Source organism: Scyliorhinus canicula, chromosome 4, assembly GCF_902713615.1.
Source record: "Scyliorhinus canicula chromosome 4, sScyCan1.1, whole genome shotgun sequence".
NCBI classification, from domain to species: Eukaryota; Metazoa; Chordata; class Chondrichthyes; order Carcharhiniformes; family Scyliorhinidae; genus Scyliorhinus; species Scyliorhinus canicula.
The window spans coordinates 155290018-155305446 of record NC_052149.1 but is presented as its reverse complement, the minus strand read 5'-3'; the positions used below and the strand labels follow the sequence as shown (position 1 = coordinate 155305446).

At 49.9% G+C, this 15429-nt stretch overlaps 1 protein-coding gene across 2 annotated transcripts in view; it reads right to left on the bottom strand.

Moving 5' to 3' along the window:
• LOC119965102 (semaphorin-4B-like) overlaps window positions 1-15429 on the bottom strand; it is an 89810-nt gene that overhangs the window by 58138 nt on the left and 16243 nt on the right. For both annotated transcript variants that reach the window (XM_038795400.1, XM_038795399.1), the window contains exon 2: window positions 7970-8127. In XM_038795400.1, coding sequence (XP_038651328.1) covers window positions 7970-8127 — 158 coding nt within the window. The remainder of the gene's footprint in view (window positions 1-7969; window positions 8128-15429) is intronic.

The window sequence follows — 15429 nt, the reverse complement described above, 5'->3', positions numbered from 1 at the left end:
CTGGTGGCAACGGGCTTGCAATCCGCAGTTAGATTGGCAAAGAGGAAGGGGGGTCAACCTTGAGGGTCGTGAGGCCGCAAACGGTGAGTGGAGGTAGGGGCCAGCCGAATTTGAGGGCAAGGCTCTGGAGATTGCACTGGAAATCCAGGCCCAGCAATAGTGCAGAGCAGAGGTTGAGGAGGACTGGAGACGGAAACCACCGAATTCTACGCCCTGGACAGTGAGAGTGACCATGCAGAACCCTCAGATCGGGACAGAGTGGGATCCGGAGGCCAGGGAGATCCATTGATTGGCGGGGTGGACTGCGTGTCCAGCAGGCAAGAGATCACGTGGCCGCTGATTTTCACCATCGTCGAAACGGTGGCCAGGTTGTGAGGACGAGACTGGTCCAGTGTCATCGAGGCGAGTGGTCGTCCGAGGTTTCAGATGGAGAGCGTCGGTGACGCAGATCTGGTGTTCCAGCCCCGTGGGGGAGACAAGATGGCGGCGTCCGGAGGTCCTGTGGGGACCAAAATGGCGGCGCCCATGGGGCGCACATTGCGGGGGCGGGGCAAGATGGTGGCATCCATGGGCCGCATGTGGACTGAGGGGGGGAGATGGCGGCGCCCACTGGCCGCACGTGGACCTGGGAGGAGAAGATGGCGGCACCCACTGGCCGCACGTGGCCCCGGGAGGGGAAGGTGGCGGAGCCCATTGTGCGTTCGGCCGGAGGAAGGGGGCGATTGCGGGCGCGGTAGCGGCGACTGCGCAGGCCTGGCACCCAGCTGCAAAGTGGCCCTTGTTACTGCCGGGCAGCGTTGGCGGGGGTGCTTCTGCTGACCGCAGAAGTAGCAGGTGGATCCCCCGGGGTGCGCGGATTGGTGGGCGGCGCAGGCGTGTTGACTAGACAGGGCCCCAGCCAGGCGGGTCGTTTGCGGGGTCCAGGAGGAGTAGGACGGGTGGGCCGCGCAGCGAACGGGGTAGGCCTGGACATTACGAGATGCGACCGTCATGGAGAGCGCTAAAGTTTTTGTCTCCATTAGGTCGAGCGTGGCCCCTTCCAGCTGTCGTTGTCTGATGGGGTCCGATGCAACCCCCGTTACGAACGCTGGAATGTTCGGTGGCCGTAACGTCCCGTATGAGTGGGATTAGGGCCCGCCAGAAGTCTTCGATAGACTCACCAGGGAGTTGAGTGAGAGTGGCGAGTACGTGCCTGGCGAAGAGCGTGTTTGCTTTCTGTGCGTAGTTCTCTTTTAGAGTGTCATCACTTCTGTGTAATTCGGGGCGTCCTGGATCAACGGGAACACGTTGGAGCTCAACCTGGAGTATAAGACCTGAATCTTCTGAGCTTCCTTCGGCGCGGGTGTTGCAGCGTTGATGCGAGTGCGAATCCAGCTGCAGGCATCTGGTTTGTTCTGATATCAATTTCTTAGTAAACCTGACTGTAATAAATTGATGCACGATCAATTGCACAAAAGACTCAGATTGGTACAACTGTGGCTTTATCACAGTCAGATGCGTGGCCTCCTACTGCAGCTGGCAGAATGGCAGATCAGAGGAGGACATGCATATTTATACGGCTCCTTGTGGGCGGAGCCAGCCGGCAGGGTATACCGATGAACCTGTAGTGCAGGTCCTACCTTACATCCCCTAATACAGGTGCACACAGTGGGTCACCACATGCAGTATACAATGTTGATTTGGTATTCAGTGTAATGTGGAAGGAACGTTTGAAACATCTTGGCCACCCTCGCCCATGCGGCCCGCCACGTGCGACTCATGGGGGCCGCCATCTTGGCCGCCATCTGCAACGCCGTCCGACACGTGCGACCGATGGGGGAAGCCATTTTGGGACCAGCCCAGCACCTCCCACCACGCTGGCTACCTGCAACTCAGTGTGGTCACCCTTGACCAGTCATGACCCAAACACCTCCAGAGCTCTATGATGACCGTCCGGGTAAATGGACACAAAACGCCCTGCCTCTTCGACTCCGGGAGCACAGAGAGCTTCATTCATTTGGACGTGGTAAGACGCTGCTCGCTCCCAATCTTCCCGGTGCATCAAACCATCTCCCTCGCTTCCGGGTCGCACTCGGTGCAGGTCCTGGGGTGCACGACCGCAACCCTCGCAATACAGGGCGCCGATTACGCCAATTTTAAATTATATGTACTCCCCGACCTCTGCGCTCCTCTTCTATTGGGACTGGATTTTCAATGTAACCTCAGGAGCCTCATCCTGAATTTCGGCGGGCCCCTACCCCCACTCACCGTATGTAGCCTCGCGACCCTATAGGTCGACCCTCCCCCGCTCTTCGCAAATCTCACCGCCGACTATAAGCCAGTTGCCACCAGAAGCAGGCGGTACAGCATCCAGGACAGGACTTTTATCAGGTCCGAGGTCCAGCGACTCTTGCGGGAGGGAATCATCGAGGCCAGCAATAGCCCCTGGAGAGATCAGGTGGTGGTCATGAGGACCGGGGAAAAGAACCGGATGGTTGTAGATTACAGCCAAACCATAAACCGGTACACGCACCTCGATGCGTACCCCCTTCCCCGGACCGCGGTTAATCAGATCGCTCACTACCGGGTGTTCTCCATGGTGGATCTGAAGTCTGCGTATCACCAGCTCCCAATCCGCCCGGAGGACCGCCACTGCAAGGCTTTTGAGGCAGACGGCCGCTTCTTCCACTTCCTCCGCGTCCCTTTTGGCGTCACGAACGGGGTCTCGGTATTCCAAAGAACGATGGACCGAATGGTGGACCAATACGGGCTGCGGGCCACATTTCTGTACTTGGACAATGTCACCATCTGCGGCCATGACCAGCAGGACCACGATGCCAACCTCCAGAGATTTCTCCAAACTGCCTGAACCCTTAACCTCACTTACAACAAGGAGAAATGAGTTTTCCACACGACCAGACTAGCCATCCTCGGCTACTTCGTGGAAAATGGGACCCCAACCGTATGCGCCCCCTCCTGCAACTGCCCCTTCCCCACTGCCCCAAGGCCCTGAAAAGGTGCCTCGGATTCTTTTCCTATTACGCCCAGTGGGTCCTCAACTATGCGGACAAGGCCCGCCCACTAATCAAGGCCACCATCTTCCCACTGGCGGCTGAGGCCCACCAGGCCTTCAGCTGCATCAAGGCAGATATTTCCAAAGCCGCGATGCACGCGGTGGACGAGTCCGTCCCCTTCCAGGTGGAGAGCGACGCATCAGAGGTCGCCCTCGCTGCTACCCTCAATCAGGCAGGCAGGCCAGTGTTTTTATCATGAACCCTCACCATCTCTGAAATTCGACACTCCTCGGTCGAAAAGGAGGCCCAAGCCATCGTGGAAGCCGTGCAGTACTGGAAGCACTACCTCGCTGGCAGGAGATTTACCCTCGTCACCGACCAATGATCGGTAGCCTTCAGTCCAAAGATGTGCACGTTAGGTGGATTGGCCATGATAAATTGCCCTTAGTGTCCAAAATTGCCCTTAGTGTTGGGTCGGGTTACTGGGTTATGGGGATAGGGTGGAGGTGTTAACCTTGGGTAGAGTGCTCTTTCCAGGAGCCGGTGCAGACGCGATGGGCCGAATGGCCTCCTTCTGCACTGTAAATTCTATGATCTTCAATAATACGCTGCGGGGCAAAATCGAGAATAAGATCTTGAGGTGGAGGATCGAACTCTCCACCTATAATTACGATGTAGTATATCGCCCTGGGAAGCTCAACGATGCCTGTCCCGCGGCACATGCACCAGCGCGCAAGATGACCGACTCTGGGCTATCCACAATGACCTCTGCCACCTGGGGGGTCACCCGGCTTCTCCACTACATCAAGGCCTGCAACCTGCCCTACTCCACTGAGGAGGTCAGGGCCATGACCAAGGACTGCCCGATCTGCGCGGAGTGCAAGCCGCACTTCTATCGACCGGATAAGGCCCACCTGGTAAAGGCATCCTGGCCCTTTGAGCGCCTCAGTATCGATTTCAAAGGGCCCCTCCCGCCAACAACCGCAACACATATTTCTTCAACCATCATCGACGAGTTCTCCCCCTTCCCCTTTGCAATCCCTTGCCCCGACATGACCAGGGCCACCATCATTAAAGCCCGGCATAGTGTCTTCACCCTCTTTCGTTTCCCCTCATACATCCACAGTGACCAGGGCTCGGCGTTCATGAGCGACGAACTGCGTCAGTACCTGCTCAGCAAAGGCATTGCCTCGAGCAGGACTACCAGTTATAACCCCCGGGAAAACAGGCAGGTGGAGAGGGAGAACGTGACGGTCTGGAAGGCTGTCCAACTAGCCCTACAGTCTAGGAATCTGCCGGTCTCCCACTGGCAGGAGGTCCTCCCCGATGCACTCCACTCTATTAGGTCCCTACTTTGCATGGCCACAAACGAGACCCCTCATGACCGCCTATTTGGTTTCCCCAGGAAATCCACCTCAGGGGCCTCGCTTCCATCCTGGCTGAAGACACCTGGGCCCGTCCTGCTCCACAAACACGTCAGGAGTCATAAGTCTGACCCCCTGGTCGAGAGGGTCCAGCTCCTACACTCCAACCCCCAGTACGCATACATAGGACACCCCGACGGCCGACAGGATACGTTTTTCCTCCGGGACCTGGCACCCGCAGGTTCCACTACCACCGCCACCCCATCTTACCCGCCCAACCTACGCTGACCAGCGCCCCCGCCCCTACATGGCACCCGCACCCCCTCCCGCCCGCCATTCCCCCTTCACCGACCCACAGGAATGAAGCTCCAGAAGACACGCTCCCGGAGTCCACGTCTGTACCCGCACCGGCAACTTCACTACCCACGCCCGCACGGATGAATTCGACGCCCGGGCCAGCGGCGACACCAGAACTTCGGCGTTCACAGCACACAATCCGTGCGCCGGACAGGCTGTATATGAACCCGTCACCCCCGCCAGATTTCATTTTTTTAACAAGGGGTGAATGTGGTGAATGTATTGCTGGAACAATTCACCATGTGCTTATCTGTATTTTGCTGTTGCCCATGTGGGCTCCACCTATGGACCATTGAGCCTGTGTGGGCTCTGCCCCTGACTCCACCCCTTGAGGGGAGGTATAAAGAGCAGTCGCCCTGTAGGCAGCTCCCACGAACAGACCAGTCGCAGGCAGGCACTGTTCTAGTTGATTAAAGCCACAGTTTATTTCTACTCCTGGTTTTGTGTGAATCGATGGTCGCATCAGAGGTAAATATGGAATCAAACAAAGAAATTATTTAGCGAGGTGACCAGCATACGCAACACTAGAAAATCAATACCATGCCAGCTTCTCCACATCCCAAAAATGTTGTGAAGAGGAAATATTTCTGGTTCGAGAAATCTGAACAGATTCATATTTTGGAAAAATATCAGCAATCTCTTAAGGGGCCACTAAAAGGTTAACCAAGTGGATAGACTGGTTGGACTGGTTTTTTGTCTGAATCGTTTCCCTTTGTTATACTCTGCTCCCCCTCCCCCACCCCCCCCCCCCCCCCCCCCTCCACCCACACACACACACACACACACACTCCTCCGCACCCAGTTCTGCCATTTGGGCCAATAATTTGGAACAACAAATTTGCTAAGAATTCATTCCACTCTCTTATTCGCTCACAGTTTGAGCACAGCTCACTGGCTTATTTTCCCTTTTTGCAACTGATAGTTACTCAGAATTCACACACACAGGATGATGATCCAGAAGTATGTGAAGGAGAAACAAAGAGGCACATTGTTTAAAAACTGTTTTTTTTTATAAATCATGGGACTGAGTTGACCCAGCTGTTGGTGGTAAGACAACAGTATTCTGTCTCTGCTGCTGAAAGGTCCCAACAGTGCAATGGGCCTGAGTGTGTAAACAAGAGAAAGCCCAAAACCTCTTGTCTGTAAATTGACATGAACTGCTTCCACTGAAGTAGAGAGCTGTACTAATGGACTTACTTAGAGACATTATTCAGGACTGTTCTATGCAAGATGGGAAGATAAGAATATAGGGGATTTGAACATAGAAATATAGAAAATAGGAGCAGGAGGAGGCCATTCGGCCTTTCGAGCCTGTTCCGCCATTCATTATGATCATGGTGATCATCCAACTCAATAGCCTAATCCCGCCTTCCACCCATATCCTTTGATCCCCCTCACCCCAAGTGCTATATCTAAGGGGTGACACGGTGACACAGTGGTTAACATTGCTGCCTCACAGACTTTAAGACCCAATTTCTATCCCAGTCCCGGGCCACTATCCGTGTGGAGTTTGCATATTCTCCCCATGTCTGCGTGAGTCTCACCCCCACAATCCAAGAATGTGCAGGGTAGGTGGATTGGCCATAGTAAATTGCCCCTGAAAAAAGTGCTATACCTAACTGTATCTTGACAACATACAGGGCGGGATTCTCTGTTTGCTGATGCCAAAATCGCGAAACGCGATTGGACGCGGAGAATCGGTTCCGACGTCAAAATCATAGTGGGCACTGATTTAACGGCAAATCGCAATTCTCCATCACCTTGACAGTGTTGCCAATGTGGTCTGGAACGCACATACAGTAAACACTGTTTGCATATCATTAGGGGGCCCGACCCAGTATTCTCCGGGGCCTCCGCGATCGTCCTCCTCTGATGGGGCGAGTTCCCAACGGCAAGGTTCACTTGTGCATTTAGAAATCGTGAAACTGTGTGGCGGCTGCTGATTGAGAGAGAGGGGGTACAGAAAGTTTCCAACATCGCCATAGTTTGCTAATCGTTGTTACCCTCGCCAAGGGGCTTCTACCAGGGCCGGGGAGAGTAGCGGGGGTGGCCAGGGGTCGGGGTGGACGGACTGTTACCTCATTGTTTCCTTTTTATCTGCACATCCCCGCTACCATGATTCCTTCCCCCCACCATTTAGTTTAAAGCTTTATCTGTCACTCTTGTTGTACAACTCACCAGAACACAGGTCCCAGCACGGCTCAGGCGAAGACCATCCCGAATGGTACAGCCCCTACTTTCCCGAGTACTGGTGTCAGGCCCCCATAAATCAAAACCCATTTCTCCCACACCAGTCTTTGAATTATGCCTGAATATCTCCAGTTTTATTTACCCTACTCAAATTTATTCATGATTTGGGAAATATTCCCTTTCCGCTTCTGCTTTTTAAAATTTAGTCGCTGATGAAAACCTAATTCCCAAAATCTCCAGAAGAGAAAGTGAGCAATTTCCTTAGGATATCCCGGTGGCTTGTCAGTGGGAACAAGTGTGTACCCATTAACAAATAAATAGAAAATTGGTGAGATTTTACTCCTCACACACTTAGAAAAGAGAACAAAGAAAAATTACAGCACAGGAACAGGCCCTTCGGCCCTCCCAGCCTGCGCCGATCCAGATCCTTTATCTAAACCTGTCACCTATTTTCCAGGGATCTACTTCCCTCTGTTCCCCGCCCGTTTATATATCTGTCTAGAAAATTACTTTTCAGTGATCAACGAGGAATTGGTAGAAGCTGGGTGCTTTCTTTATTCTTTCATGGGGCATTGGCATCGCTGGCAAGGCTAACATTACCCATCCCAATTGCCTTTGAACGAGTGGATGCGAGGTGATTTCATATTACTCTGGGTCTGGAGTCACATGTGGGCCAGACCATGTAAGGATGGCAGACCTCCTTCCCTAAAGGGCATCAATAAACCGATGGGACTTTACAACAATTGATAATGGACTAACTTTATATTCCAGATTTTATTAATTAAATTCAAATTCCACCAGCTGCCATGGTTAGTTTTGAACTCGTGCCCCTCAGAGAATTAGCCTGGAACTCTGGATTATTGATCCAGAGATATCATCGCAATACCACCGTTTCCCCAAGGCTTAGCTGAAGAAAATCTGCAATCTTTTTGTTTAAATTGATGGATTCTGGCAAAAATTACAAATACACCAGCCAAGCTCCCCACAATTGACAGGAATTTTGACAGGCGTAGAATCCCCTCCATTCCACAGGTGCACGACAATCAAGAACCACAGCTTACTCACCGCTGCCTTAACCTCTTGGGTGACCAAGGTAAGATTAAGAGCAAAGATGGTGCCTCTGGCGCCCACATACAAGGTGTTCTCCCTACTTCCCAGCAGGAATGTCCTGTAATCGGATACGTGCTCCTTTGAGAAGCGTTGGATTATGGGTGCGTGGAGGTCTGCAGGACAAAGAAAGAAGCTTGTGAGAATAATTCCTTTCCTTTGCAGCCTGTTGAATTAAAAGTACCAACAGAACCACCCTTCAGCTAGTGCTTGTCAACCTGGTCTGCCATTTTAATGCTAATGCATACAAATGGCTGTGAAATTATGAACGACTGGATAATGCTATTGCATTGAATGCAATAAAATGTTTAGACAAAACGCACGCACACTATATTTACGTTACCTATTTCCACACACACAAATACACATGTGCACGCGCATATATTTCCTCTGCTGCAATAGGCAGAGGAACATAAATGTCTTGTCAGCAAGCATGGGTCGTTTTAGATGCACTATATTTGTATTGGTAAATATTAGAAATAGGGTATAGGTTTCAGTGGGATCATTTCGTGTTGCTGTGTGAGGAAGGGTAAACCTATAGGTAGATTCATGTTCGACAAAGGTGTTTGCATCTGGGGATTTTTGGTTTCAGTTAAAACTGTGGGCCCGATCTATACCAAAAAAATCAGAGTCTGTCCTGGGCAGGAGCAGCGGGGCAGTTCCCGGCTGCACTCTGTTGCTCTTTTGGGCCCCCGCAGGAAACGTCCCCAGAGGCTGCACTTTAGCGTAATTTCTTGCAATGAGGAGTTCTGCTCAGTGCAGGAAGAGATCAGGGCGCCATGCCTTGATATCGCGAACCCCGATGCAACCCGGGACGGCCCCAACTCACCTATAAGGGATTCCTCTACCACCCCCCCCACCCCCCCCACCCCCCAGCCCAACTCACATAGGCAGGGCACGCCTAGGCCCGATCCCCAGCATGGGCAAAATGCCAGCCTGGCACCCTGGCAATGCCCTGCCAACATAGCAGGGCAACCTGGGCACCCTGGCAGTTCCAGGCTGGCACAGAGGTGACAATGCCAGGGTGGCACTGTCATGGTGCCAGGCTGGCAGTCCCAACGTGCCCAGGCAGCACCAGTGCCAGGGTGCCACCCTGCCCGAGGGCCGACCACCCGGGGGCCTTCGATTGGCTGGGAGATCCCATGTGCCGTTCCACCTGGGCCCGTTTGTGGGGCTAGTTCTTAACGGCGCCCGGCTAGGTTCTCCTCGGCCAGGCCATTAGATGCCAGGTGGCCTTTCAATCTGGCATCAGCATGGTTAAGTGTGTTTTCAACTCATTTAACCGTGCGAGACTGGGTCCCGCCCACTAAACGCAGAATCCAGATCACAACATCTTGGGAGATTTGGTTAGATCTTGGTAAAATCACATCCTGTATTCTATGCTAATGCATACAAATGGCTGTGAAATTATGAACGACTGGATAATGCTATTGCATTGAAAGCAATTCAATTCATTAGCTCCTCCCTTGGCTCCGCCCAGAACTCCTCCCCCCTGGAGCTGCTGTATAAAGATCCGTGCCACAGAGTCAGCCAGCCAGTTCACCGAAAGTTCAACGGCTAACAGGCTGGCTCTGTTGTAAGTATATTAAAACCGCTATTCTAATCCTACAAGCACGTGTCCGTAGAATTGTTGGTTCCAACAGTAACGAATTGTGCTTCGAGGTTTACAGCGTGAAAAGTAAATAAAAGCTTGGAGAAGTAAAAGGATGTTCATAGCAATGTGCCACCATGCCGCCCATAAAGTTCTAAAGTTTGTGACATCTTACTGCAGTTTGTGAGACGTTCATTGAAATAATTACATAGAACATAGAACATAGAACAGTACAGCACAGAACAGGCCCTTCAGCCCTCGATGTTGTGCCGAGCAATGATCACCCTACTGAAACCCACGTTTCCACCCTATACCCGTAACCCAACAACCCCCCCTTTAACCTTACTTTGTAGGACACTATGGGCAATTTAGCATGGCCAATCCACCTAACCCGCACATCTTTGGACTGTGGGAGGAAACCGGAGCACCCGGAGGAAACCCACGCACACACGGGGAGGACGTGCAGACTCCGCACAGTGACCCAGCCGGGAATCGAACCTGGGACCCTGGAGCTGTGAAGCATTTATGCTAACCACCATGCTACGCGCTGCCCCTAAATTGTGGAGCAATTGGTGCCTGCATCTGCCATTTGGTGTCACAGTGGGGCATTATCTTTGAAATCAGTGTACATTTGTGAAGATAAGGCAGAGTGAAGACATATTGTATTATAATCAAACTTTTCAAGTTCAATACATTCTTTTTCCTTTTAACTAAAAACTAATTGGCTGTCCGGTGATTCTGTTCCTCCACATTTCTTCCACGTTTTCTAAAAATAGTAAAACGATATGGTCTTCTGAGCCAGGGTTCCATTCTGGGCCGTTAGCAGTAACACCAACTGGGATCAGAACATAGGTACAATACATACATGATCCATGTGTAATTATACACATGCACTTCCCATACTACACGCAGTAAGTATATCCCTGGTAACTGTGGTGAATGAGATTCACACGGCATTATAGTTACCAATGTCACTCTGTTCCAAGTAGATACATGTATCAATATTGTAAGTACAGTTGCACTACCTCACCACCAGGGGGAGTAGCTCTGGGAGTACTCGAGAGTTTGTACTGGGCTCCTCCCTTGGCTCCGCCCAGAACTCCTCCCCCCTGGAGCTGCTGTATAAAGATCCGTGCCACAGAGTCAGCCAGCCAGTTCACCGAAAGTTCAACGGCTAACAGGCTGGCTCTGTTGTAAGTATATTAAAACCGCTATTCTAATCCTACAAGCACGTGTCCATAGAATTGTTGGTTCCAACAGTAACTAACTAGATTCAAAAAATAGCAATCAATACAGTGAGAATGCGGGCTCGCACTACCCAGATCTATCATGCCTTGGGTTGTTTGTGGGATCAGAACATGAGCAGTTAAAACAGCTTTCAACTCTGTTGGACAGGAACGTTTTTTGAAGCAGGCTGAAGCTAACAGTGAGGAATTGATGGAATTTGTGATCACTATTTATTTTTTCTTGAGGGTGTGGAGAGGAATTTGTTCTGGTTACACCTAATTGGATCCCACTCAAGACTCAGATCAGGAGAAATTATAGTGAAAATCACAACTGTCAAATTATTAATGACTGGAGAATGATAGTGCACTGAATACAGTAAAAGTTTACACACACAACACACCGCACTGCATATCACATGCACAGCACACGCAAACACACCACGCACCATACACCACACAGTCACACACACCACAGAAGAACACACACAGACCACAAACTCGCACACACCACACAGATGCACACCGAATGCCAAAGTCCCACAGACCGCAGATGCACGTCCCACACATGCCACAGCACCCAAACACACTGCACACACAATGCACTACCTACACACCAACCACACAGACACGGACATGCACCACACGGACATCCACCACCGAAAAATATCCACTTTACGTCTTGATGGTCTGGCGAGATCTTGTTCTGGTCACTGTGTTTGTGGTAATAAAGTGATTGAAGTAACAAGTTGACAATGTAACTACAGCAATAGCACCATTGTAAGAGATTGAAATGAACTACATACAACTTTCTGTCTCCATGTTCAGCTGATTTTACGTGTCTTTTGAAGTCTTGTGATTTAAGTGTCGGTTTGGCTGCTTGAGATGTCGAGTTGGTATGTGTTTTGAGTAAATCAATGCTTAATGTGGTGAGGCTGCAATCATGTAGTCTAATATATTGAAGTTCTTGTAGTGAATTAGAAATGTAATAATAATACAATCATGGTAGGATCATGTGGTATGACGTCCGGAGGGTCAGTGCAGACCCGATGGGCCGAATGGCCTCCTTCTGCACTGTCGGGACTGTATGGACTTGACTGATTAATTCATCTCAGATTGTGTAAGGTGTTCTCATTAACGTTTACTTCACTGGTTGCTGCAAATGGTGTCTGTGTACTCTGCTGTTTACCAAATAAAAAGTACAGGAAAGCAGTCCAACAAATAGAATCCATGTATGGCCCTCTGATAACTGTTCCGAGAACCAGTGTGGCTAGGGACTGCCATTCACACAATGGAGACGTTTTTATTTCCTCTGACAGCTTTTATTCAAATCCACATCTCGCCAACATGTAGTAGCTGTCACTACATGCACATGTATTCATTATGTTATAGAAAACACATTTTTGCAAGAATATTGAACTCTCATTGACCTCAGACTAGCTTGGGTTCAAGTTGAACTTTTGCCCACATCTTTTGTAAATCACTCACCATTGCAGTTTTACACTGAAGAATTTTAAGAGACAAATATGTAATGGAAAGTGTCAGATTTTTCTTTGGACATTTGTCAAGTCTGTTGCAGCCCATTTGAAATACAGCTGCAGCAGGCAAGATAACTGGACAGTTACTAATGCAGTTCCTGGGAGGAGCAGCACATCAAATGTCCCGAGGGAACTGGATAGGAATCTAGATCAGACAGGGAATTAAACTCTGATCTCCAAATGGGCTCTGGGGAAAGCAGTCTGTTTGAACGCCTGTTTAAACTTTGAATCCATTTCAGACGGGGAACATGTGGCACTGGGCGCTCTAGTCAGTCAGTCTGAACACAGCTCCTCAATAACCAGGTTGCAATCTTTTTATAACTGCTTTTAGCTGCTCAGTTGTCGAAAATCCAGTTCGAAATGGTCTTTTCTGGTATCAGTGAATTAGTAAAACTCACACAATTGCTCTGCCAGGGTTTGTGTTGTGGGTATGGGTGCAATGGAGCATTTGATCGCAGTTTAAAGCTATGACAAGACGGACAGAGTCAATAAAAGTAGATTATTTTCTGTAGTTGAAGGATCTGCGATGAGAGCGTAGATACAAAATTAAATGCAATATATTCATAATATAGGGCAGCAGCAAACCCAGAATTGTGAGGCTGTAATATTATTTTCCAGGAGGTTGAGACAGGTGTCAATGTTCAGGATTAGCTTGAAGTGGATAAAGGAAAAGATTATGTCAGGAACAAGCTGGGTAGATGCAATTAAAATTAGTTTCTTGTATGTCAGTGAACACAGCCATAGACTGGTTGGACATAATGCCCTGACATCTTGTTATAATGTCTACATGTGTTTATAAGGATTCCAGAGACAAAGGGCGTTAAATTAGCCAAGATCTTGTTTCCCACTGTAATGCCTTGATCACTTGGGATGAGGATAGGGGTAGGCTTGATTGTGAAATCCCCAAAGAGCTGAAAGGTCCAGCTATCATCATAGATTTAATTCACACAAGATACCAATATTCTGCTGCTGTGTGACCATACCCAAGTCTGACTCACTGATTTCAATAAAGTGGTTGAAAATCCAGAGAACTATATTAGAAACCAGAGCCGGGAATTTGTGGGCCATGTGATTCCTGCCCAGTGGTCGGAAAATCGGCGGAGAACTTCCGAAAGTTTCATTGGGAAGACCTACGAGGCCAAGTGCCCTTCAAGTCACTTAATTAGCCACTGTTGGGCCTTCCCTGTGATTGAGGTCCATGGCAACAGAAATCCTGCCTGATGAGAAAAGCGGGCCGATTATGGGCCAGATGCTCATCATTGCCAGATTCTGTGCTTGGAACCTTATTAATTATGCACAGGTGATTTCCTCATGGATTCACCTGGTGGACTGGCAGCTGATTCATCCGCCTGCCATCATCTGGTGGGTTCAAGGGTCCGAGTGCCATATTTAAACACCAGTCCAGCACACTCACATCACTCTCCAGCCCACTTGTCTTCACAAGACCACACAGGATATCTGCAACCTAGAGGGAAAAGGCCAGCAGCCTGTTCCTTGATTCAACCAACCTTCCCCCCGAGCCCATCACCTGCGTGGCGCCAGTGCCCCACATGGACCTCGACCCACCGCATCCGGTGTCTTTGTGCATCCTCTTCCAGTAAATGATGGCCCCTTGTTTTGTGAACCTTTCAAGCAACTTGGCGGGGTCCAGCTTCCTTGGTCTTCCCTCAGTCTTCCATTGTTCGCCATCTTCCTCCACCTCCTTGGCCCTCTGCCTGCCAGCGTGAGTTCTGCCCCCCCCCCCCCCCCCCCCCCACACCCCCCACCCACCATCCAGTTCCTTACACAAGCCTCCTTCCACATTGGCCCTCTTGCCTTTGTCAGGCCACTACCCCCACCATGGCCTCACTTTGCGCTCCATCTGCATGAGTCCCTTAGCATACCCTGACGTGACGCAAGATTGGAAGGCCGCATAGGACACCCTAGGCAGCTGTTTAAATGGGCATTTATGTGATGCAGATGAATGAAAATGGTGCTCACTCCACCATCCAACAGAAGACTGACCAGTCATTAACCTGCGGCAGCTGTATATACCAATTTTACATATGTATACACAAAGGTGACTGCATCAAATCAAGAATGTTATGGCTGCAGTCAGCTAAGGGTGCAACTACTTATATTCCCACTAAGGTATGGAGGTAACTTACCATTCTCATGTCCAGACATCTTTGCATCACTAATGCACGGGTCAAAAAATATTCGATTCTCATGTAGGAAGTTGAGACTCCAGCTCATTTGAGCAATCCCAGTCCAGATTGAGTTGATTAAAATCTCATGTAAGGATGCTTTCCGCTTAGACATACTTAACCTCTTACTAGACGAGAGTGTCCTATTTCTTTTGATTTTATGCAAACCACCCAAGTTGTCACTGTTTCCTTTGACGTACAGCCAAAAATAACTTACTGGGGAGTTTATATTTTGAGCGAGAATCCATATAGCACCTCCAGCCAACTCAATATGTAACCATGGGTGATCTTCTGCATTAACTCCCCTCTTCCCCAAGCTTGTGGGGTTTTGGGTCTCCTTCTTTAGCACCATGTCAGTGATTTTGGAGACTGAGCTGGAGTCTGGTCTTTTCGTGGCCATATTTTGGGGGTCGGATTCGGCAGAGCTGCAGAATGGTGCGTGGGCAGATGTCCAGGCCTTTGCCTCGCCGATTGCCCAGAGGCGAGTTCTGCTGGGATGGAGGTCTCCATCTCCACCCAGCGCCTCCGTACGGTTGGGGGATCTGATGGAGTTCTTATACCTGGAGAAAGTTAAGTCTACTGTAAGGGGAGCAGTCGAGGAGTTCTATTGGAGCTGGCAACATTTATTGTTTATTTCAAAGAATTATTCACCGTCAGTTGTTGGGGGGGGGGGAGGTTTTGTAAAGTGGGGTATTAGTGGTGAATGTTCTTTTTTTTTGTTTTTTATGGTTGATGTATGTAAATTTGTTTATTTTCTATTCTGTATTTTATAAATTGAAAAATGTTAGTTCCCCCTCTGCAACAACCACAGGTTTGCGCTGGCAGGGATGGGCACTAGCTTTGGGATGTGGGGGGAGGGTGCGGGACAGAGGGACGCCGA